Here is a 24537-nt window from a genome sequence, read left to right on the forward strand (position 1 = left end):
CATTCATTTATGCCTTATATTTTCCTAAGAGCCCTGCATAATGACTTCAATGTAATGGCTTTTAGCTTCCACTTGGAATCTGAGACTGCTGTTCTACAGGACTTTGGCTCCAGTCTCAGGTTTACTGATAACACCAGGAATTCTTCTCTTGACTTCACTGAGCAAAGTGGAACCCGCCCCCCTCCCCCCCCCCCCCATCTTGGCTCATTAATCACACAGAAACTTCAAAGTGTGTATTACACAGCCCCAGCCTGACCACATCTTGTTGTTCCAGGACTTCTTGATGGAAACGTTCATAATGTTCAAAGATCTCATTGGGAAGAACGTTTACCCTTCGGACTGGATGGCCATGAGCATGGTGCAGAACAGGTAAAGAGGGGAGGAGGACCAGTGCTCCTGCTCTGTGGGCTTGTGGAGAGTGACTCATTTCATATCTTACAAAACATTTCTCAGTGCAGTCTAGAATTACTTTATCATTCCAGTCTGGGGAATGCCAAAATGGTGATCTGAAGCAATCCACTAAATAGCTTGTTGCCTGTGCTTTAAGTCCACTTTTTAAAATTTATTTGGGTGTTATCTTTGCACCTGAGCTTATTCTGGCTTCTTGTTTTCAAAGAAAAACTTCGAGTTTAGATGCTGGATTGTATTATGAAGTGAATACACTTTTTAAGCAAGACTTCTGTTGACAGTGACCTGCACTACCTTTGTTTTAGTTTTGTAGAGATGGTGGTAACACTGAGTTTTCTAGAAGTTGCAGAGGGACTGGTCTAAGAGTTAAGTGTCAAAAGTGCATAGGTTTGAATGAACTCAGTCCACAGATGCTGTTTATTTGAAATGTCACAGTTATACAATTCTTCCACTTTTATAATATATAAAAAGAGAGGACAGAGGACACTCAATAAACTTGATCATTTCCTGAGAGTGTTTGGTCTCGAGGAAAAGATTTGCCAATAAAGTTTACAGTTTTGTGATATCAGATTTTGATATTGGATACATTTTAATCTAGGATTTGAATGGAATGATGTTAAATGAAAAGGTTGGTTGGGGCTTTTTTTTAATTCCGTGATTGAAAAGTGAAGATTATGTTCTAGAGGGTAGTGATGGTTCTAGTCAGGTGTCCAAACCTCACTTTGTCACTCATGGATGCTAATGACCATGCAGAGGGATCCCTGACCCCTCTTCTGAGGTGGGCAGGTACAGATGTGCTGGTGGATGTGTAAATTCAGGGAATATTTTGTACATTACAGTAGTTTCATCCCTCTTGTTTTTCTGTCTGAGCTAGTCTTTGGCCTATAAGGCAAAATCCAACTCCTTGCACATTCTTATGTGGCTGCTGCTGTGATTGCAGTTAGTTTTAATGTACCAAGGATTACTCTAAAAAAATATCAATTTGGTACTAAACTACCCACAGTCATCTGGCACATGTCAGCACATCAAACCTTTCACGTGTAAAGCTGTTTCTCTTATCTAGAAAATGCTGTTGACACCCACCCTATCCACAAGTATAGGATTACTTTATTCTATAAGTGTGGGAAGTGACTGTCCTTGGTCAAAGAATGTCTTTGGGGCTTGGGCTTCACCTGGTGGTGTCTGTATTGCCTCAGGTCCTGACAGTAAAAACTGCTTTGGGGGACTCTATGTGTGTACATCTTCCTCCTAATGACTCTGAACTCTGTGGACAAGTTGTTCCAGGCAGGTTTTGTCACTCTAAGCTTTAGCCTCTCTAAAGAAATAAGTTATCATTAAAAAAAATATTGTTTAGAAGCTATTTCATAGTTCTCCTGTAAACACATTGCTTACCTAAAATGGCTTGGCACTGTTTATACTCCTTGATTATGCTGCTGTTCTCTGGAATGCATAAGGAAATGAGTTATTGATCTTACTTTATGTTTTAATTTTATGTTATATCAACAATGGGGAGTGAGGATTTTTTTATCATTCTTTATAGAAATTTGGTTTTGTTTTTTTCTTTGTTTGGGTTTTGGGGTTTTTTTTGAGAGAATGGATGTTCTACTAAATAAATTGAAGACTAATTTAGTTTTGTAGATTTGTCTTGTTAACATTCTTTACCACAAACCAGAGAAGTAGCACAGAGAAAAAGTCACAGGGGATCAGGCTTAGGTCTCTTCTAGTAACACCAAGAGAAGAAAAAGAAATTAAAACAAAACCCCGACAAACCAAACACAAAAAATATCAGCACAGTGCAGGTTTTGCATTCTTAACTCCCCTGTTGTGAACAGGAGGCTCCATGCAGGCTTTTTACTCCCTGGAGGAGCTGTTCTACCTCGAGTCTCCCCTTTCTGCATTTGCAAAGAGCTTGGTTAGGGCTGTTGGGCATATCTGTGGTGTGTGGTGTAACCTGGCCAGTGGCAGGGTGGAGCTGGTGGCACTTGTGCCCTGCAGGTGTGCAGCAAAGCCTGGCAGGCTCCCCTGCAGGATCGGGTGTGTTTTGTGGCTTGCAAGGAAAGTGGGAATTGGAGGAGTTTTGCTGTAGGAGGGACTGCAGCACAGAGAAGTGAAATTGGTACAGAGACAGAGGAGAGGGAAGAGCAGCACCAATACTGCAGGCCTGGTCTTGTTTGCTGAGCAGGAGCTCCAATTCCTGTCATATGGAAGTAAAGACAGGCGGTGCCTGAATGATATCAGGGATATTTCAGCTAAAAGTTTGATGTCTGGCATAGATGGGGACAAACAATGAGAGAATGGCTTTTTACAGGCTCCAAAGGAAGGGAGAATGGACACATTCCTGTCCAGGAGAAGCTCTGGTGTATGGGTTGAATGAATTGGAGTAGAGGCTTAACTGACTAAACTTAGTTATCAAGCTTTGCCTCTATCAGGATGGAATTATTTAACTCAAATTACTTTAACTCACTATTATAAACATCGTGCTCTCTGCTTCCCAAGCATGCTCAGGCTACCAAAGCACGTTTGAAAGAGGCTGAATCTGTGTGTACTGGTCCCACTGGACAGGCAGTATTCAATGAGCAAAAGAGAATGAAAAGGGGGAATAAAATAATGAAATACCTTTTCTTTTTTCCTGTTCCCCCCTCCCCTCCTTCCATTAACAGCAAGATGGAAAGAACACTTTTTTTACAGCATGCTAGGTGGTGCAGAACACTTTGGGAAACAGTAACATCATCACTGAGGTCATGAGGATATAATATCTGAGTTATTTTTGTGATCCTCCATGGTGGATTTAATTAACTTTTGTTCTAATTAAAGTTGCTTACTGCATTCTTCTTATTATTAGTTTCTACTACTTATATGTGCACTTTATTCCACTCATGACACTTAGATATTGGCTATTAACTTATTAAAAGCAGTAATTCCTAAGTACATGGCATTTGTGGGGAAATGCTTAGCTGGATTAGCTAATACCATATAGTCTGTGTATCTTTCAGCAGTTCATAATTTTAATTTAGAGGGATATAATTTCTCCCAGGAAATTCATGTACTTTATTGTCAACATGAAGTGCATGGGGAGTCAGACTCGCTGAAGAAGGAAGAGTTAGCAGGGTCAGCAGCTACAGGGAAAGCATTCACATCCCTTAGCTTGTCCTCTGGGCTTTGAAAGGGTAATTCCTCACAGGGAGTCTGAAAGTATTTGATCTTATCAAAATTAGTGCCTGGGATCACTTGGGTTGGTGTCCAGTCTGAAGTGGCTCAGTGAGCACTTTGTTTGCATGTCCATTTGGGTAGTGCTTTTAGCCATTGGCTCACGTTATATTAAGGTATTTTAAAATAAATGGAAACAGTGTTTCACCAGCACATTTCAAGGTCGGATCCTACTCGGTGAAAAAACTCCTGCAAGATAACACTGTAGGGTATTTTATAACACTGGTAGTTTGGCTTTTTCTAGAATATGTTTTCATTACCTGTGCATCTGAGTGTTTTCAGACATCTGTCAGAGTCAAGTCTTCCCCAGTGCTTTTTAAGTCTAACTTGAAAGGTTTAGCGCTGCAGGTATTTGGCAAAAGAACTGGAATTGTTGTCAATTTTCTTTCATTATACATACCAAAAATAGCTGCTTACTTGCTGATGAGATGCTTTGTAACACCCTCCAGACGTGGTTCTCATGGAGCTCACACCTGGAGCACTGTTATTAATTCAGCCAAAGCTCACTGTGGCTTCAAATCAGCGTCACCTGCAGCCCCAGGCAGCTCGGCAGTTCTCAGCCTGCCAGGGCTGTGGGCTCTCTCGTTGTCCTGGTCCTGGCCAGGCAGCAAAGAAGGCAGAATAAATTCCTCTTTGATGCCCAGCAAGGGATTGCTGGGACTTCTGTTGAAGAGAAGGACAGTAGGGATTCCAGGCCTGGGTTTTGTTGTTGTTTTTTTTTTGTGTGTTTTTCTTTTCATAGATCATCAGAGAATGGCTCTGTGACTTCTGAAAAATTTGTTTTCCACATATGTATGCATGTTGCTGAACACAGCCTTGGAATAAGTGTCCAAGGCCAGGTTGGAGCAACCTGCCCCAGTGGAAGGTGTCCCTGTCCATGGCAGGGGGTGGAATGAGATGAGCTTTAAGGTCCCCTCCAACCCAAACCATTCTGTGATTCAATGAGCTCAAGTTGAAAGGGAGAAAATCCTCAAATTAATTAAAATATTTGAGCTGTTTCTCAGTCTTCTGTTTATCTGTTGGTGGAAATAAAAGCTTATCATATTTAAAAACAAACAAACAAACAAACAAAAACCCCAAACCAACCCCCAGATGAATAGTTTAGGTTAGTTTTACCCTAAAAGCTGATTCATTTATGTAACTGAGGTTGGATGACAGTGTTATGGTTTATTTTGTGCAAATAAGGCAGAATTTAGAAGGCTCATCTGCTGCATACAAGTTACTCTTTTCTTTGATGTTGTTTTCCTCTGCAACTTTTGACTGATTTAAACATCTTCTTATAGAAGTGCAGTTGTTTTTATAAGGGCTTGAATTTTCAGGGGAGCAGAATACATTTATACACAGGCTTATGGCATATTGCAGGACTTCATAATTTTAATGTATGAAAAGATATTTTAAGCAACAAGTATAAATGTCTAATGCAAACATTCTTTTATGCACAGTTGCAGAAAAGGGTAAATAAGATATTATAACAAGTGCAAACAAATGTTACTGTTTAGTCATTGATTTAATTGTGTACAGTGATAGGATGTGTCCTTGGACAGTTTGGTTTTGCTGTGAGACTACAAATGTCCTTGCTGAAATGAGTTTCCCTGTTAATATGAAGTCCCTTTCAGAGGGAAATTTATTTCTTTATTGTTTTCCATGCTGGGGTATTTGGTACACAGTGCCTCAGTGTTCTCAAATTTGTATTCCTGCCCTTTAAATCCAGGCTCTTCTGTTTCCTCATTGTCTTTCTCAGTCTCTACAAAAGTCAGCATTTGTAATCAGGCAAATGACATTAAGTTATTCCTGGGGCAATGGGGCAAGGCAGGTGAGAGCAGAGGGAGTTGTTCCCTGTGGACTGCACTTCCCTCCCAGGGAGAGTTCCACTTCCAGCTGTGGCTGCTCCGTTCATGCTCTGCTGGCAGCTCCAAGCCTGGCACAAAGAGTCCCTTCCATCTGCAGGTGCCTGTGCCAATGTCACCCTGCCTTTCCATCCTTGCATCTTTCTAGCACAGATACAAGGTGCTCATTCTGCACTAGCTCTGCAGGCTGCTGGTGGTTCTCCATGGTGTGGAATTATCTGCTTACCAAGAATCTGAACACATAATTATGTAGTGGCTGCAGCAGATAATCTGCTCAGCAAGAGAGGCAGTTGCCCATCGTGGTCATGGTACAGAGTGGATGCCTGGTAGGTTTTAACTGCAGTCATTTATTTAGTCTTTTATCTAAAAATGCAGAGGGAACACATGCAGGGAGAGATCCCATTCCCACTGCAGAGTGTCTCACCTTTCCTGGTATCAGCTGCTGGGATGCTCACACTCCTAGGCTAAGAGCTCTCAGAACTAAAAGAAAAGTCCTCAGTGGAGAGAACAACTCAACACAAAAAAAAAATCTTGGTAATTTGATGTTCTCAGAAAGTCAGTGGGATAAACTGTTACTCTCCTAAATACAACTTCAACTTGCAGATAGAAACCCCTAAGGTTCGTTGCTATGTGGCCTGTTACAAAATGCTTTCTTATGTTTTCAAGTATTTTAATTTTAATAAAACATCTGGGGATTAAGACAACAAGGAGTACTTTCCCCTCTGTTGAATATATGTGCAAATGAGTAAAAAACATTGAAGAGATCACCCACACAAACTGTTCTGTGTCACTACAGAAAAGACTGAAAATTCAATATTCATAATTTTCATCAGTTGTAAGTGCAGTTGAGCAATCTTTCTGTGTTCCTCTTTCTGAGTAGCTTTGACCAGAACTTCTTATAATTAGAGTTTTTCGGGAAATAAAATATATGCAGTTTCCTTGTATTTAACATTATTTTGAACAGTTAATTTTCATATTTTTTACCAGAAGCATCACAAAATAGCCCTGCTGGTGTATTATGTATTTGCTGCATAATCATCTCTTTTAAAATTCATAGTCTGCTGGTTCAATGCAACAAAAATCAGTGGAAGAATGGAGAAGTAATTTTGCAATATCAGTTCAAACTTCCTTCAAAAGTGAAAGCTGTGGGCGTTTATTAGTGTGTGGCATCCTGACACAACTATGTTAAGACTTTACATTCATCTTTAAGAGCCAGGTTTCAGCTTTGTGTCTGATTCCCATTCTTGATCTAGCACTAACAACAGCATGGGATTGTTAATTTTTTCATTAATTCAGAATGCTTCTACTATGCAAAAAATTTTCTAGAATGAGCAAAAAAGCAAAGGACACTGAAGTGAGAAGAAACTCACAATATAAGCAAAATTACTGAAAGTAATGAGGTACTGAAACCTCTCTGAAATTTACTTAGAGCCCATTCTGACAGCTCTTTGTATGCTTCATTTTCAAACTATGAAGTTTCTTAGAGTTCAAAACATCCCATTTCCAGGAGTTTGGCATAAAATATGTACCTTATATGCAGACTTGAAAATGTATTTTGGTTCCTAAATGAGAACTACACAGTATTTAAAGCAGGTTTTGGGTAGATGCTGAAGGAAAAGCTGCACACAAAGAGCCTGTTGGCCAATTCAAGGGTCTCACGTGGAAACTTGGCTTGTCTGGCACAAAGCCACTGCACATTCCTGTCTTCCTCTGGGAGTTCACTGTGCTGCTGTCAAAGTAACTCTGACACAGTGCAGCGTGCACTGTTCTGGATGCTTGGCAGAGCTGTTCAATGTAAATTTTCAAATAATGCTAATGAGGAAAAAACCCAATGTATAATTGAGACAAACCCCAATATTATAATTGAGACAAGAGCAGCCAGAGCACAGCCATTTTGAAGCAGTTGCTTTCTGAATGTGTTATTTAGTTACACTCTGGGCATACATTGGAAAAGAATTTAGGAACATGGCAGTGGCTTTATCATTAGAATTCAATATGAATAGTTCAAGAAATTATTCTTCAGTCTGTAGTGAAGCTGAGTTGACACAAGGGAGAAATATGATGAAATTATACTCCTTTCTTTGCGCCACTGGCCATATTTTTCCAGTTACCATGGAAGTGGATTTCTTCCCAAGTGTTGCCATTGTTGTGCTCTTCATAACTAGGTTTCATGTAGCCACGAGGTTTTTAAATATTGCTTCCATCTTGCATTACCCTTCATTTCTAGATCAATGATTGCCATATGATTAGCAGATCATTTCTGCTCTTGCTTTGTGAAGATTTCTGTTATTACCTTTTCACCTGTAGTACGTGTGCTTTAGTGTCTCCTGTCACACTGATTGCTCGTTCTGTGTATTTTGTACCATCCAGCATTAGTTCATAGTTGCCATTCACTGTTTCAGTCCTTGACAAAGATCAGCACTGGGGTTTGGCTCTGACCCACTCTTTGAATCTTCTGATTCTGTCATATGCCTTCTTCTGCTTGTTCTGCACACAACAAGCAAGAAAAAAGGTGACAGAAGCCTACAGGAGAAGAGAATCATTTGACTCCAGCTGCTTTTCCCTTGTGTTTGCTTCATGTTGCAATACCCATCAGGTGTCTTCTGCACAGCATTTTATGAGGATGATACTAAGAAGTCAATATAAGTTACGTATGAGTATTATTTTGGCTTTGCTATTTCCTGCTCCAGGAATTGGCATAATGGCCAAACCATGTCTATCAGAACTCAGAAAAGATCTTTAAAAATATAGTCAGTACATCCTCCAGGGTTTGCAAGAACTTCCCTCATATTCCTAGTCTGTTCAGGTAGAGGATTCACTGATTAAAGTGCTGACTGATCAGTTTTGGGGACTACAAAAAACACTGAAGTTAGTGGAACTCCTTCTGGCTTGCATTTTGGACCAAACTCTCTGAAGGAAAAGCACTTAGGGTTTGTGAGAAGAAGTTTTGAATTGCAAAAACTGTCCATGCCTTCAGTGGCATTTAGATGTGACTTTAAAAAACCCATATATGCCATCATTTTAATGGTTTCTTTCAATAAGTTTTCATAACACAGGAAATACGTTCTTTTAAACTTTCTTTCTGGGTCTGATTATCCAGTAGAAGTTTGTACTTGATTCATTTTTTCCACCTGTCATTACATCAGCGCAGTCACAGCTTGAGGAGACATAGCAAGCATGAGTTTGAGTTGATGCTCATAAATACCTAAGTGAATTCATTCAGCCTTCACCTCAGTATATGGGTTACTCATCTCGGAGTTGAAGCAGTGAACTCCCAAATTTTAGTCATGTGAACCTGAAAAGACATTGAAGAGCATCTCACTGCAGTTGGGCACTGCTTTAAAAGAATTCACATGTAGGGGTCTGAGACAAGGTTCTAATCATTATTTTTGAAATGTTTCTAATGCTGTATCTGAATCATGCACCTTTCCCAAAATAATGTTGTGGACCCAGAAGTGCTTCTTGTTTGCAGCAAGGTGCAGAAAAAGGCCAGCTTTTGCAAAGCCACCTAAGAACAGCCAATGTGAATGTAAGGGTTTGTTTGTTTGGGGTTTTTTCAGGGGGGTGTTGTTTGTTTGTTTTATTAAGTCCTCTCTTTGATTTATGTTGCAAGAAGCTGATGCAACAATTCCAACTAGCTTGCTAAAAATAGCTTGGAGTTGCAGATCTGAATTTTAGATTTATTACCTATTTACACTTCAAAAACAAGGACAACATGCAGACCTATTTCACTGTTAGACAAAATCATCATCTTCTGAGAAATAGCCTTGAAATCCTATTTTTATTAATATGTTGTTTATGAATACAGAACTCTTTCCTTGTTCCATCTCAATCCCTCTGTTTTATTTTGAGAGAGAATCAGCTTGAAATCAAATCTTTATCTTAGGGTGACATGAATTTCCAATTTTTTCTGTCTTAAATTATTTGTCTACGTTATTTAAGGTACTGTTCTCCCCTGTTAAGAACAGGGATCTAAGTGTGTGAAATTGAGTACAGTTGCACAGGATTCTATTCTTTGGGCTCATTTTCCAGCCAAAGTTTTGGACAAATGTCTCTGACAATACAATAAAGTAAAGCAGAAGCAGCAGGAAATTCAGAGAGAAAGAGGAAACAGGAGCAGTTGAACCATGGCAATGTTGCTGTTCTGAGCCAAAACCCTGCCTTTTAATACCCAGATTTAGCCCAGAGACTTTGGACTTTGAAGATCTTCCATAAATCTTCAGGCCCAAGAGTTTTATATGAGCTGTACATTAGAAGCATCAATCCTCATAAACTCAGGAAATATCACGGAAGTTATTGTGGGTAAAGGAATTTCAGCAATTTTAAATCACAATTATTTAAATTGATGAGAAATTAAATCTGTAGTAAGTGCAGAAAAGTTATTGTTTAATTAAAATTAATGGAAAATGTGACAATTTAATTTAAGTCTTTAAAGATTCATGTTTAAAATTACATTTTCTCTGTTTTTCTCATCAAAATCTCAAACTGTTTTAGAAGTATCTGTTTAATTTCATACTTGTGGCTACTTAATTAATGCCCCTTTTTGGTGAAAGGGGAGACTGAGGCAGGATAGTGAAATCATTGAGGCATTGGAAGGAGCCAGGAATAGCATTCAAACCTACTGCCTAAGTGACTCCCAATGACAGGAATAGATACACCCTTTAGGCAAAATACAAATGCATGAAAATATTTGGAACTTGACAGCCTGGAAATATTGCATGCTCCCTGAAAATGTGTCATTCCAGTCTGTCAGATAAAAATATTTGTGAGAGCAAAAGGGATATTTACAGAAGACAGCTTACATATAATTATATTGTATAGAATCCTTTTTTAATGTTTTCTGTGATTTCTACAGGGCATTAAATACCTCAGTATTTCTCAGGTGTCCTTGAGGTTTTTTTCTGTACGGCTAAAAGCAAACCACAAGCTTGTCACAAAAATTTTTATTATTACACACAGTAATATGTCAATATTATGAAATAGATTTCCACTAATCTATTTCATGTGTGTTTCAGTGATGGTTATTTCTACTCTATCTTGCATCATATTTCTATTTCCAACCCCCTTGGAGATCTCCTTCCCTAGTGCTAGCACAGTCTCAGTAGTACTGATTACTGATCCCCTTTTCACTCACCTCTTTCCGTGCTTCTGCCTTTCCGTGCTGGGTCCTAAAGTCCTGCTCACAGTCTCAGATTGTTGCTCCGGCCCCTCTGTAATTTGCCGGCAAAGAAAGGGGTAAAGCAAGACGTGTTCCAACCCAAGACTGCGAGTTTCAAGGTCTTCAGGGTCCCTTCGTGGTCGCCAGCAACTGATGCCTTTTCCTGGTCTTCAAATCAGGAGTCAGACACGGTTAGAAGGGGAAAAGGGATTTTACCTTGGTGTTTATTTTAAGGATCCTTAGGTTCACATGTCCAGGTCATGTGCATCGAGATGCATCCCACCGAGTCTCTCTGTGTCTCCCCCCCCCGCCTCCCCAACATCGGGTATAACATTATAGGTGTTACTAATTAGCAGATCTATCAAAGATTCCCCAATGAGAGGCTCAAGTGAGCCCCCCTCCCCAAGGAGCCTTCCCCTGGATGGTTTTATCTCAGTTTACAGAATGTGTTCTGGAGAGGACCTTGGGCTCTGGGGCACACTGATCCCTGGCTACGAAGCTTCTAAAATGTTGAGTCTCTCAGCTTGACAAACAAGTCCAAGAATGTAGGCAAAAAGCACTAGGAATACAGAAGTTGTAAAAAGGTATAACAGGGGTATAAAAGAAAAGGCAAAAATCTTCATGGCATCAAAAGAGTAAAGTACTGAAAAGTGTGGGAGTTTTTTATTGCAAGAAAAATTATTAGCACCATACCAGAGTCTGCCTAAACTGGATATTTAGGTGATGTGTTTCACCATGGTGTTGGAGTAGTGTGGAAATCCACAGAATTTGGGAACTAAAAAAGTCTCAGAAATGGAAGACACCTCCTCCTACTCCAGCCAAAAGCTCTGATTGAAGGGAAATGCTCCTCCCTGAGCAGCTGAAGCTCAAGAAGTTGCTTCTGTGAGTTGGCAAGAAATAAACTTTGTAAATCAAAGGGTCTAGAGCAATACAGAGATACAGAAAAGACACAACACTGAAAAGGCCTTGACCTAAAACTCCTGTTCCAAAGAATAATGATGATGATGACACAGAACAACATGTCTGTGATTCTGCCAAGCTGTGTGGGGTTTTGTGCTGCCTAAAATAAATCACTCTTTCAGAATCCCCTTTTTTTGCAACATCTTAAACCATTTGTGTCAAGTATCAGGCAGCTTTGAGGAGATAAATGTCCCTGTGTGAGTGGAGCATCAGGGAAGAATGTGTTTATTTCCTTGTGGGCAGTGTGGGACAGCTTTCAGCGGGAATCACATTTAGGAGTTGATTACATAAAGGTGGCAAAGCAAGTTCGATAGGCTGGGAAATGGCAGTGGGGGCACAGGGCAGCCCTGTGAGTATGCACACAGAGAATGAGAACTCTCTGTTCAGCAGAGCAGTGATAGCCTGCAAGGGCAGCACTGAGCAAAATTAGATTTCTTGAACTGGAGGAGATTTGATGATGCTTGGCTTTTCACAAATCAGCCCCTTAATTCAGCTGGCAAGATTAGCTGAGCCAGAGCTAGAAGATGAGATCAGAGGATGCCCTGGACCACAGGGAGGAAGCTCAGCTGTGTGGGATGATGCTGTGGAGTGACACAGCACCAGCAGAAATCTGTTACCTCCCCCTGCCACAGCTCCTGCAGCATCCCTCTGGTCACCTTCACAAAAAGAACTTGGCAAGATGTGACAACATGCATAGTTACTGAATTTCCTTGATCACATCAGCAGTTCAGGGCAACGTTGTACAGATGGAAAGAAATTCTTCTTTAGGTTTTCACAAAGAATATTTACCTCCTGGAGAACTTCACCCACAACAAGGGATTTCACTCCAGCCAGTCACTGCTCTAATGAAGCAGGGAGTTCCTTTGGGTGATTGCTCAGTGGTTAAGTGGGATTCCCTGTAGTAAGCTTGCCAAAAGCTGAACTTTTGCTTCACCTCCCTCATTAAGAAACTGAACTTAGCCCTTCTGATTTCGTTTTTTGTGATGAGACTAAAGCTCCTTTCCCTGACTGTTCTGTTTCTCCAGTGGCTCACAGACAGCTGCCAGGGGACCAGTGTAACAACACAGCTTGTTTGCTGTGTTCTACCAGCCTCCAGTGACCAGTGGCATTTAATTGTCCTCCCTTCAGTTTAGTCTTTGATGTGTCTAATCACTTCTGAGCCAGTATAAAAGTCAGGCATTTGCAGCATCCTGTAGCAATGAGCTGCAGAGTTGAGCAAGATTAACACAGAACCTGGGTTTGCTTATTTTGGATGCACATTCTGGTTGTGTTCAGTGCTCTCTGATGCTTCTCAGAGAAGCTGTGAGCACTCAGTCTCTCATCTCCTTGGTGCTTTCGAGTTTATAGATCCTGTCACCTCCCTCCTCAGTCACACCATGTCCCCTGACTGAGGACCATTTCTGTGTCACATTTGCTTGTTTTCTTCTCTCTTGTTTCTTTTTCTATTTGTTTATCCTTTTGAGATGCGACACCAAAATGCCAGAGTGATTCCAGCACAAGGACACAACATTCCTTTGACAGTCACCTATGGATATCCTGCAGTTTCTTAATCTTTTGCTGATAATCCTAATTATTGAATTATTGCTTTCTCTCATGCTGCTAATCACTGAGATGGTGGGGATTTCTGGACCTGGCTGTTACAACTATTAAATCTCTTTCCTGACTGGGAATATCTAGTTGACAGCCAATCATTGTATTTGAACAAATAGGATTGGTTTTCCCTTGTGTTCAGCTTTCTCTTTGCCCCTACAGTGCTTTCCATAGAAATATTTCCATTTAATAGCTTTGAAAAATTTACCTATGAAGTGGAGTCTAATGATCACTTTCAGTCCGTTTACAATTTTGAAAACAACTAAATTATTTAAATAAACTTTATAAATATTTAAAGATACTATTGATTTTTCTTTTACAAATGTCCCATGCTGGGAAGTCAGACAAGGAAATTAGCTTTAGAAACATGACTTAATCATGCTGCATTAATCAGGAGCTTAAACAGGTGCTGCTTTTCAGGATAGAAGGGTAATGTTCATGCTCTTACTCTTGGAAGAAGGAACTGTATAGGATTTTGAATCTGTATTTTCACTGTTTTGAATGTTTTTATAATCTACCTGGGGAGGAAGCTGGACAGAGGTGTCGTCCTGCCCTCCCCACCCATAAGAGAGCTGAAAAACTGCACTCAGTATCTTTGAAGTGGCAAAAGTGCAGTTGCAGCTCCTAACTAATGATGTGAGCACAGGAGCTGTTTCAGCTGTCCAACCCCCGAGAGGAGGTGATGCCACCCTTGTGAATGATCTGGGTTTGGCAGAAGGTGACATTGGGCTTGAAAGAATTGCTCTCTTTTCTCAGGAATGGAGTGCAGTGTGCAGCAGAGGAAACATAACTCTATTGTCTGACTTTTCCAGTAGAAGTGGAGAAACTTTTTGACAATTGTGTAATTTTTTTTGTGGGTAACACTATAAATCCTGTGCCACTGGACAGATTGTCACCTGCTGTGCTCAGGTGTGTGAGAACTCTGATGCTCCCAGTGTGTTCAGTGCCAAATGTGCTTCCACCAATATCATACATGGTGGGTATTGATTGCCAGATGTTACATTCATTTATCTGTATCACTGTTTTTCCTTTTTAGGGTGTTCTTGAGAGCCATCAACAAATTTGCAGAGACAATGAACCAGAAATTTTTGGAGAACATGAATTTTGAAGTCCAAGTAAGTATTTAGGGTTTTTAGCTGAGCCAAGGCAGTACATGCAGGTCATCCCAAGCCCCTCCTGGTGCTGTGCCCCAGTATCAGACAGGTTGTGGATCTGAGTGGGGCAGGACTGAACTGTCTTCCACGTGACATCAGAACTGAGCACTTATTATTTATAATAAGGCACCCAACCAGCATATTTTCCTCTGTGACTCTGTTCAGGACTGGGAAACCACAAACTTGTTTTTCTTAGCCAGCCAAGTGCACTCAGAAAATCAATCTCAGACGTAACACATGGAGCCTCTACAATGCCAGTGCCATGGATGTAGGACAGAAGGAGCTTAACTTTGCTGATTCCTAGAGTATTTAGCACTTAGAATTTATTTTTGACTTGTAGTCTTCCTGACAAGTCTATTTATGCAATTTCATTAGTTCTTTCTGTAATAATTTTTAATTAGGGTTGGTTGGGGTTTTTTGTTTGTTAGGTATCATTCTGTGTAACTGAACTATTTGGTTATGCATTTTAGCACCTTTGGCTTCCTTTAGATAAGAATGAAAATGCCTGTAGTTTTCAGGTTCATCAAATTGGTGTTAAAATGTAAGTACACTTTTAGATTCAGGATTTGTCCCTACGTGCTGCCTGATCATGGTGTGTAAATTATTCTGTTCCATTCTTACATAAGTTCAGGGCTTTATATTTTGCAGTTCATCTCACAACTTTCAATCTGTTTTAAATGATTCCACTGGACTAAAAACAGTTTGGGAATTGGTCTCTTGGTCCTCAACACAAAACACCTTGGTCCCAAATAGCTGCAGAGCTATGCCCATGTAGGGGTTACACAGGAAGAGTTTGAAAGACAGTAGTGAAAAGAAAGGTAAAAGATTCAGTTCCCACTCAGTTACAGTGGCCCCAAGTAGGAAATGTAGAGCTTTTTCCTGCTTTATTTCATTACAAATGTTTTACCTTCAAAAGATGTGCTTATACAAATGTGCATGTGTATAATATTAAGATTTTTGAATCACAGTCAAAGATGTTTCTTCCAGCAAACTTAAAATTTATTTTTTAGTAAATATCCCTGTTGGAAACTCTCAGACCCTTGACAGATTTATGATATAATCTGTCTAAGGCTCTATCAGTTTATTAATAAGAAATTTGTAACTTATAATTTCTATGGCATTTGATCACTTATTACTGCACAATGTGTCAGTAATTTTTAAAAGCAGGTAACAAAGGTCTGAAAGACATCATGTGCAGGATACCAAAACCACACAGACTATAAAGACTGTATCTGTCAAAGTTTTATTAAGGTGTACACTGCCTTTTTCAAACATGAAAGCAGCAGTTTGATCTGGAGCTTTTATTTCAGCTCTTTCCTGTGGCAATTCTGTGCCTTCCAAAGTGTTATCAAACAACCATTGGAACGTTGTAGTTCAACACTGCACCTTGCAGTTCAAGGGAATACGTTAATGCTCTTTTATTCATGACTTGTCAAATGTCTGGAGGCTCTGAGTAAGCTAAACAATGTTATAGTAAATAAGTGGAGCCCTGTAAAGAATTGTAATACCCTTATAGTCTTCATAAGAGGCTTTAAAGTACAAATCAAGGTGTTACCTTACTTTTCTTTCATGAGTAAAAGCTCTGTAAACCTTCTAAGAGTTCCCTAAGTATACCTATTTAAAAAGCTGCTACTGGACTAAAAAAAGGTCTGAATAGTGCAAAGCACATTGTCTAGTATTCTTAATTGTAATTTTAATTTGATTTCCCACCGTATTTTTTTTATATTTATATACCTTGGCTGTAAGCAAACCTGAGCAGTGGTTAACTCAAAGTAAATGAGAAACTCCTGTACTTCATAAAACAGTTCACTTTGTTACTGTGTAGCTGTATTTCTATTTTTATTTGCATTTGTATAGAAAAACTGTGAATTGGGACAAAGAAACTTGCTTTTTCTATTTTGATTTGAGAAAAAATTTGGAAGTAGCATAACTTTAAGGTTTATTAAGAGCTGCAGCCTGATGATCACCCAGCCTGTTCATTCCCACTGCCAGCCCCAGGAGCAAAGGCAGCCCCACACATCCCAACCCTCAGGTGTGTTTGGGGCAGGTCCCTGAGCCTGCTGCAGGAGGAGCTGAAGGGGAAAATAGAGATGCACATCAGTCAAAGTGTTATTTAAAATAAAAAGATGTCACACATTTAAGTTCTGTGTAAACAAGTGCATGATTTATACTGTTTGCAGGACAGTGTTTTCAGATCAGATTATTAATAGCAGAGGCAAAGTCTTAATTAAAAGAAAAATTTGAAAGCTATTGAAAGCCCAGGGAAATAGATCTGAGGATTTTCACTTGGCTGAGTGGTTGCATGGCAATAAATAGGAGACAACGAAAGCAAACAAAGCAAGTCAACTGTGAAGCAATTGAGCATCTAAAAAAGTGTGGTTTAAATCTACAGAAATGCAATGAAGAAATTTTTTGCTACTCTGGTGGGGCTTGTTAAATGGCGAAAAAAAAAGGTTCCTGGCCTCCTTCTTATTTGCAAAGCAAATTTATTTTTTCATATATTATGTGAGTCAGGTAGAAGGGAAAGAGGTGTTACCATTTAGGGCCTGGGAAGGGATGGGCTGTACCTGATCAGGAGTGGGTCCAGTCCTTAAGTTTAGAACTCAGCGTTGCCTTAAAGCCATAGGTTCAATGCTGAAGCTATTGCATACAGAGAAAAATACCAACCCCCTGCCCAGCACAGCAGTGAGGGCTGTTACATTTCCTGCCTTGGCACTGTCATCACTTGGGTTCACCAGGCCCATTTTGGCAGGGAGTCCTTCCCTACTCCCAGAGTTTGGACACCAAAGTTGTCATTGCACTGGGCAGGCTGCAAGGGCCACAATGGGCCTTTGGGTTGGGAGTCTTTGGTCTTGGAGGTAAAAAAATAGTCTGCTATGTGAGGTTTTGTCCCTGCTGGGTGGGGGGTGGTTTTCCTTGGTTTGGGTTTTTTTCTGGGTTTGCACACAGCGTGCACGAGGGGTGGATTCAGTACATCAGTGGCACTCAGAGGTTGTGTCCTGCAGAGATTCTCCAGTCTCAGCACACAGCAAAACTCAGCACAATAAAACCAGGTCTGCCTGGAACACTTCTATTATAGAATATTTACTGTTGTGCTGATAAAACAGCTCCGGAGGAAATAATTTTACAGGCAAGAAAGGAGTGAAATTTCATTAAGCAATTGCCCAAAAATAAACCATGAAGTAGGAGTGAAGGAGGGCTCCCAATATCCACAGTGCCTTCAGCTGGGGCGTGCCTACAGTACAAACAGGGACAGAATCTTGAATAATGCATGACTCTGCATTCTTCAGTACTGAACATAAACTGGAATGTGAGGATTTAATGCACAGAAATCTGGAGTTTCAGTAGGAATTATTGAAATAGGTAAAACCCTCAATATTTAGCAGTTTCTATTCTATTCATGTCCCTGTATTTGAAACAGGTCATTTTCTTGCATTTATGTTTGATACAAAGAGGTTATGTTAAATATTGGAGCAGGTTATCTAGAAAGGCAGGGAATATTTTCTCACTTCAGGATTCTGAGGAATGAATTCAGCAGTTCACCTGCCTGAAGCAGCTTAGCAGCTCTTGCCTGGGCATGTGCAGCTGGAGCAGCTGAGCTGGCAGGCGTCCTTCAGGTGCATGTTCAGAGCTTGCAGCTGGGAGAAGCCTGAAGGCCTGCAACTGTGGGAAGTGTTACAGCTTAAGACTGTATTCAGGATGACCATGTGGAGAGAATATAAGGAGATATATTGATGGCATACAAGGAAAAAAAAGGCAACCACATCTGAGGTTAGACTTTTCCCTCCAGACCGTGACAATCGACATCTTATTGCTTGGGGTTTTTTTAATTCGACTTCTTTGTTTGCATTTCACGTCAATAAAAAGTCTGATCTGTGTGATTGCAAATTGCTTATTTTTCTCTTTTCCATCTTTTTGTTTGTTTGCTCTCAATATTATTTAGAATAATGTTCACAAGGATTCTCTTAACTGATTACAGAACTGTCTCAGGCAGCCAGTGTCCACACCACCTCCCCACAGTGGTGCCCCAGTCAGGACCATGTTATATAGTTGTAAGAGGATTTGTTGTGGGCTGCTTTTGATGCTCCCTTTCCTCTGGAGGTGGGGACTGTTGGTGGTGTAGGATTTGTTATCAGCTTCTCATGGTAAAGACAAGGGAAATTCAGCCACTGGCATAACATCCAGTCTTAAAGGACTTTGCAATTTTGGGATTTTTGTTGGTTTGTATCAAGTAACAGTTCTTTAAGGATTTGCCATTTTTAGATGTGAAGGTTGGACACTATGTCCAGACCAGTGCTTTGCAGCTGGGCTTTTGCAGGGCAGCAGAACAGATACACCATTGTAATGTGTAAATTCTGGATTTAGGAGCTGAGATGGGCTCTTCTGAAGAGGCTTAACAAACAAACAAAAATATTAAAAATTGTGGAATATGTTTTCGAAAAAGTCGTCCCTGAAGGTCACCCTGGTGTCTTTGGTTTAATTGTAACAAAAACTGTGTGATTTTCTGTACTTATGATACATCCATGGTAACCTCAACAGCTGCCTGAGAAGATGTCATCTGTGGTAAATGGGGCGATTCCGGGACATTTTTGTCTCTGTTGGCAGCTGATGTCATTGTGAGGTGTTACCTTTGTCCAGAACAGAGTATTTTACTCTGCTGGCACTGTCCCCTCCTGGCTCCATCACCTTTGGTTTGAGTCTTGCTCTGCACAGGAGGAGTTTCCAGGCAGGGAGGGAACCCTCCCGCCCTTGGTGGCGCTTCCTTGCCGTGGCTTTTGTGCAGCATTCCTTCGGGAATGTCGCTGATTGGAGATGCCAGCGTCTGCCCCCTCCGGGGCAGGGCAGAGCGAACAAACCCGAACCATTTCGTTGTGCTCGGGCACAGCTGATGCGGAGCCCCCGCTCTGGAAATGCAGCGTTACCGACTCCTGCTCCTCCCTCCCTTCCCCCCATTAGCACGGTATTTACAGGGCATTAGAAAGGATTATACTTCTGAATCTGTGCTGTTATAGCCATTATAATTCATATATTAGTCACCTATGCCACAGAATTTTATTATAAAAGGCATAGTCCAAAATCTAATGTCAGTCTGATTTGAAAGAAATGCTTATTTTTCGTGTTTTCCTGTCTTTCTTGCATGTATTAGGCTCCAGTAGTAATGAAATGTATTTCAACATCACAAATAGAATTGTGCAGCTTAGTTTTATGTTGAAATCTTCATTTAGAAACCTCAAAATCCAAATCCTCAGTGCATTAAAAATATACAGGGGAAAAATACACACTGTGCAAAAATCTGTGTATGGCAGTGACAGACATTGTTGAAACCATGCAGAGGTTAATAGGGAATGAAACCATTGGGAAATCCAGCTAGCACTAGCTATACTGGAAATATTAAAGTGTTATATTTTTATATATTATATATCATATTGTGCATTTGAAAATTATCAGATTACAGAGTTTGACATTTACCTTTGATCCTTCCACCAGCGAACATCTGGTTTTAGAGGTGTGTGGAAGAGGCTGCAGCCTTTACTCCTGGATAATTTTTTAGGATAATTACCAAATCTCTTCTTTGCGAGATGGCTGGAAATTTCCTACTAAATTAATTCTACGTTTTCCAATTTGACAGATGTCCAAAACATCTTGAAATGTTATTGGGGGGTTAAGAGAAAACAAAATGTGTCTGATAAGAATAATTTTTGCATTTTTAAAGTCTGTTTCTATATGTTTTTACTTTAGAGAGAGACTATTTTGTCTCATAGGGTTTTAGTCTTGGTGCTTAAAATCTTGTGAGTCATTAATTTAAATATGCTATTGAAAGGATCCCATTTTTTCAGCCATTTTGGGGTACTCTGAGGGTGGAAGGAAAAGTGCTTTATAAATAAGGTGATTGAGTCTGTAGGGTGTGTCTCTGACAAAGGTGGCACTGAACTTGGAGCTAATGAAGAAATAGGCAGTTTAGGAATAAGCCTTCATTTTTTCTCCCCACAATCTAGAACAATTTGAGAAATTTTCCATTTCACTGGTATCATTGACACATACAGAGTGTGGGCCCTGCACATCAATAAATACCACTTGAAGGGGCTGAGAACTCTACACTGGTCAAAATAATCTCTTAAAATATTTGGTAAGAGAGGAAACTAGGCCTTTCAGGGCATAAACAACATTTGTCCTGATGAGCAAGGCTCTGAGTTGGCTGCAGAATTGAGTTGCTGTGTCTGCAGCAGGGCCAGCTGTGCTCTGGGGCTGTGGCTGCTCACACAGGCACAGACACAGCGCTCCAAGGGCTCTGAAATGAGCAGCTCTGCTGGGAGAGCCTTGGCTGGGCCTCCAAGGGAGGAATAAATTAATGGCAGGATCATCTACAAATTATAGAGGACATTTGAGAATCGTATTTGTTATGGGAAATGTCTGTGGTTCTGGGTGTGGTTTTATGTGTTGGGATCTGTTTTTCCTGGTTATTTGCACACCAGAGTTTTCCAGGCTACAAAGGACAGCGGCCACTTAAGTTTTGATGGAACATTTTGTTACCAGGCTCTTTAGTGTGGGTTCCCAACCCAGGCTTGTATTGCACCATACAAAATGAAGAGCTCTGTCCCACGTTTTGTTCATCCTTTGAATCACCACTGAATACATTTCCCGTTGCCTTCTGCTCTCTCACTGAGCCCTCCCACTGCTTTTAGCTACAGCTGCATTTTCAAGTGTTTAAAGATGTTGCTGACTGCCTAGAAGCTTCTGAAATCTGTGTTTCCTTCCTTAAATTTGTGTTTCCTGGGGAAGTTTCTCTTTTCCCTTTCCATTTCCAGCGTGTGAGAAGTGCTTCTTTTTGATTGTCTGGAGAACAAGTAATTTGCTTTGAGGAATGAAGGGTTGTGCCCTGGAAGCACGTGGGCTTTTTGTCTGCTTCAAGTACACGACTCAGTACTATCAGCTGTTATTTAGGGATGTATTTTGTCCTTCTTTCATGTGGAGAGCCCTTCACAAATTACACTGGAATTTCATACAAATGGCTGTTGAATTAGGATCCGAAGAGGAGGCAGGAGATGCCTTTTGAAGTGGTGCTCAAATGCAGTGTAATTACATCGGTGCCTTTAGCTCCAGATTGTTAAGATTCACCAGCATGTAATGTGTTCCCCCAGTCCTGCTTTGGTTCAGGGTTTAATGTTGTTGGCTAATGAATCTCGTGTGAATCTTTTTTTAGCAATATTTATTCAGCTGCTCTGTTATTAAAAGCAAATGTGTAGTAGTGGTTATTAAAATTCATCTTTCTTGCCTTTCTGCTAATTGCATAATACTAATGATGTACATCTCTGCATAATATAAAAATCTCATATTGCTTGCATCATTTGGTTTCATAAATTATTCCACATTATGCATCATTTAATATTATTCCTGCTTTCCTCAAAATTATTATAATTTCCTTATATTCAATTTACAGCTGTGGAACAACTATTTTCATTTGGCTGTGGCTTTTATTACCCAAGATTCACTACAGCTAGAAAACTTCTCCCATGCAAAATACAACAAAATCCAGAACAAGTAAGTAAAACATATACTTCAGCTTATACCTTCAATTTTTTAGTAAAATTATAAAAAAGGCAATGATAAAAATACCTTTGATATTCCTTTCTCCCTAGGTATGGAGATATGAGACGTTTAATTGGCTTTGCTATCCGTGACATGTGGTACAAACTTGGTGAGTAGCAAACTGAGCTTCACTGCACCTGAATCTGTCATATAATGTTTGTTCCATTGGAAAATATCTGACATGGAGTGCTTTTGTAAATATTTCTGCTATTTGAACTTAAAATATGTTTTCACTCCTGTGATTAAGCTTGGAGTTGACATGAGATACAGTTGGACTACTGCCAGGTTTTTATTTAAAAGAGAACTCACAACCTTCTCTCAGATTTCAAACATGACTGAAATCAGATTTCAGAAACCTTATTTTGCAGGAATTGAGACTGGATAAGTTTTCCCTGAGAAGGTTACTGCTCATCCTGAACCTATGGTTCTGGAAATTAGGAGACTCAGATCTGGAATCTGTTTGAATTAAAATTCCCAAAAAGTTTTTACATTTGTCATCTGGCCAGGTTCTTCTGCTCCTTCTGTGAGAGTTTCTCATGAACTCCTTTGGGATCATTTCTTATTAACTGAACTTGGGTAGAATATTCATTTTATCTTGGAAAATTTTTGCGTGCCATTTGTGTTGAAAATTAACATGGCACACATAGGAGAGGAACATCAGACTCAGAACTCTCCTTAGTTATGGAACAAGTCTCACATTTGTTGATGAGGATGTTTTTGTCTCCTTACAAGCTTCAGGCAGCATTGACACTCTCACACGGGTCCTTGTGTTTGCTGCTGGTCTGCTCCACTGATCAGGGCAGCGTTTGGATCCTGTCTGAGACCTGGCTGAGTGTTTTGTGGATTTGGGTGTTCGTTGGACCATTGGTGCTACAAGATAATTCTGTGTGGGTTTTTTTGAGGTGTATGGATGGTGCTCCTGTTACTGCAGGTGGTTTTGATGCACTTGGTTTGATTTATTGTTGCAATATCTAATTTTATTCAAAAAGCCAGTAATGGTTTTCTCCTTCATAGAAAGGTTACACCATATGACATTTCCATGTGGTCCTCTCCTGCTGACAGAATCTGGGGGGTTCTTAGGGTGGTTTACTACTTTCTACTCTAAATTTTTATAAGGAGGTGTCAAAAGCTGAAAAACTGAACTCTTCACCAAAAATATCGACTCCTCTGGCATTCCTGCTTATTCCTGGCACTGAATTGTGGCATCTTAGAAGGAGACAGTATCCATTCACATGCCCCCAGCTTTTGAGAAGAAACAGAAAAGAGTGACTGAGTTGTAAGACTTGACCACCAGAGCTTTAAATGATTGCAGCTCTTAGATGTTTCCCTAAAACTATTTGGTTTTCTCTTCAAATATTCAATTTGTGGTTTTGTTGCAGGCCAGAATAAAATTTGCTTTATTCCGGGCATGGTTGGGCCCATCTTGGAAATGACTCTTATTCCAGAGGTTGAACTACGAAAAGCCACAATCCCAATTTTCTTTGACATGATGCTGTGTGAATATCAGTGGACAGGAGAATTCAAAAAGGTAATTACAAATACCCTGCATGAAAATGCATTTAAATGTCATGTTCTCAGTATTTCTGGTAAATGTTTGTCAAGTGAGCTTTTCTGCTAACACAAAGTGAAATCCCAAATATTAAGAACCAAAGAAACAGCTTTTGTGCAGCAGGTGTAGGATCTCCAGAATGACTGAGTTGGATGTAGGCAAAACTTGTTGCAATGACAGCAACAAATAGATGGAATAGCAAATAGGGGCCAGGAGATTGCAGAATCTTCATCCAAATTTTCAGGATTTTACTGGAAAAGGTTCTGAGCAGCAACACTTGCATTGAAGTCAGCCCTTCATTAAGTAGGAGATAGAGTTAAATGACCTCTGGGGATCCTCTATAACCTAAATATTTCCTTATCCCCCTTCCTTGTGACATAGATATTGATAAGCCAAAACTTCCAGGTTTTAGTACAGTATCAGGCAGGAGTAGCAGTGAATAGTTAATTATATTTTATCAGATTTATCAGGAAACTGTAACTTTTCTAAATGTTTATTGTGAGGAAAAAAAAGCCACTATGAAGAGCTGAAATTCCTGGAGTGTTTTCTGCAGTCATTCTGAAAAGGAAAAAGAATTTCTAAGTCACAACTATGAAATATTTTTGATGGATGTTATAGAAATAGGGAGGTGGGACAGGGCATTAGAGATTGTAATCTAAATTTCCTGGCACTGCTTGCTGTGTCTGCTTGGGCAGTGGAGTATCCATCCCTGTCTGACATCTCCATTCTCCTCAATCTCTTTGGGCATGGACTCACTTTATTCTGTGTTTGCACACTGCCTCCCACAGTAAATTATAAACTGGATATTCAGCACAAATAATTCAGAACAATCTGTGTAAGGAAAATGACAAACAAAAAGGCATCATTTTAGACACATGTAAATATAAATATCTCGTATACCCAGCTATGTTTAATACTTTAAATCATTTGGGGCATTTTTGTGTCAATGAAGTGTGGAACAAATGAGCAGATGGAATTTCCATTTTGGTCTGTATTCCACAGTGCAAAGCTTTTGGTTCAAGGCCAAGATTAAAAACCACTTTGTTTCTGTGCATCTGTTCCCTCTGTGTCCTGATA

At 40.0% G+C, this 24537-nt stretch overlaps 1 protein-coding gene across 1 annotated transcript in view; it reads left to right on the top strand.

Annotated features, from left to right (window-relative positions):
- The window catches only part of DOCK2 (dedicator of cytokinesis 2), a 151681-nt gene that overhangs the window by 93329 nt on the left and 33815 nt on the right, over window positions 1–24537 (top strand). The window contains exons 29-33 of the mRNA XM_069029298.1: window positions 275–369; window positions 14207–14285; window positions 21763–21863; window positions 21962–22020; window positions 23291–23439. Of these exons, the coding sequence (XP_068885399.1) occupies window positions 275–369; window positions 14207–14285; window positions 21763–21863; window positions 21962–22020; window positions 23291–23439 (483 nt within the window). The remainder of the gene's footprint in view (window positions 1–274; window positions 370–14206; window positions 14286–21762; window positions 21864–21961; window positions 22021–23290; window positions 23440–24537) is intronic.

The sequence above is a fragment of the Aphelocoma coerulescens genome, chromosome 13, assembly GCF_041296385.1.
Source record: "Aphelocoma coerulescens isolate FSJ_1873_10779 chromosome 13, UR_Acoe_1.0, whole genome shotgun sequence".
Lineage (NCBI taxonomy): Eukaryota > Metazoa > Chordata > Aves > Passeriformes > Corvidae > Aphelocoma > Aphelocoma coerulescens.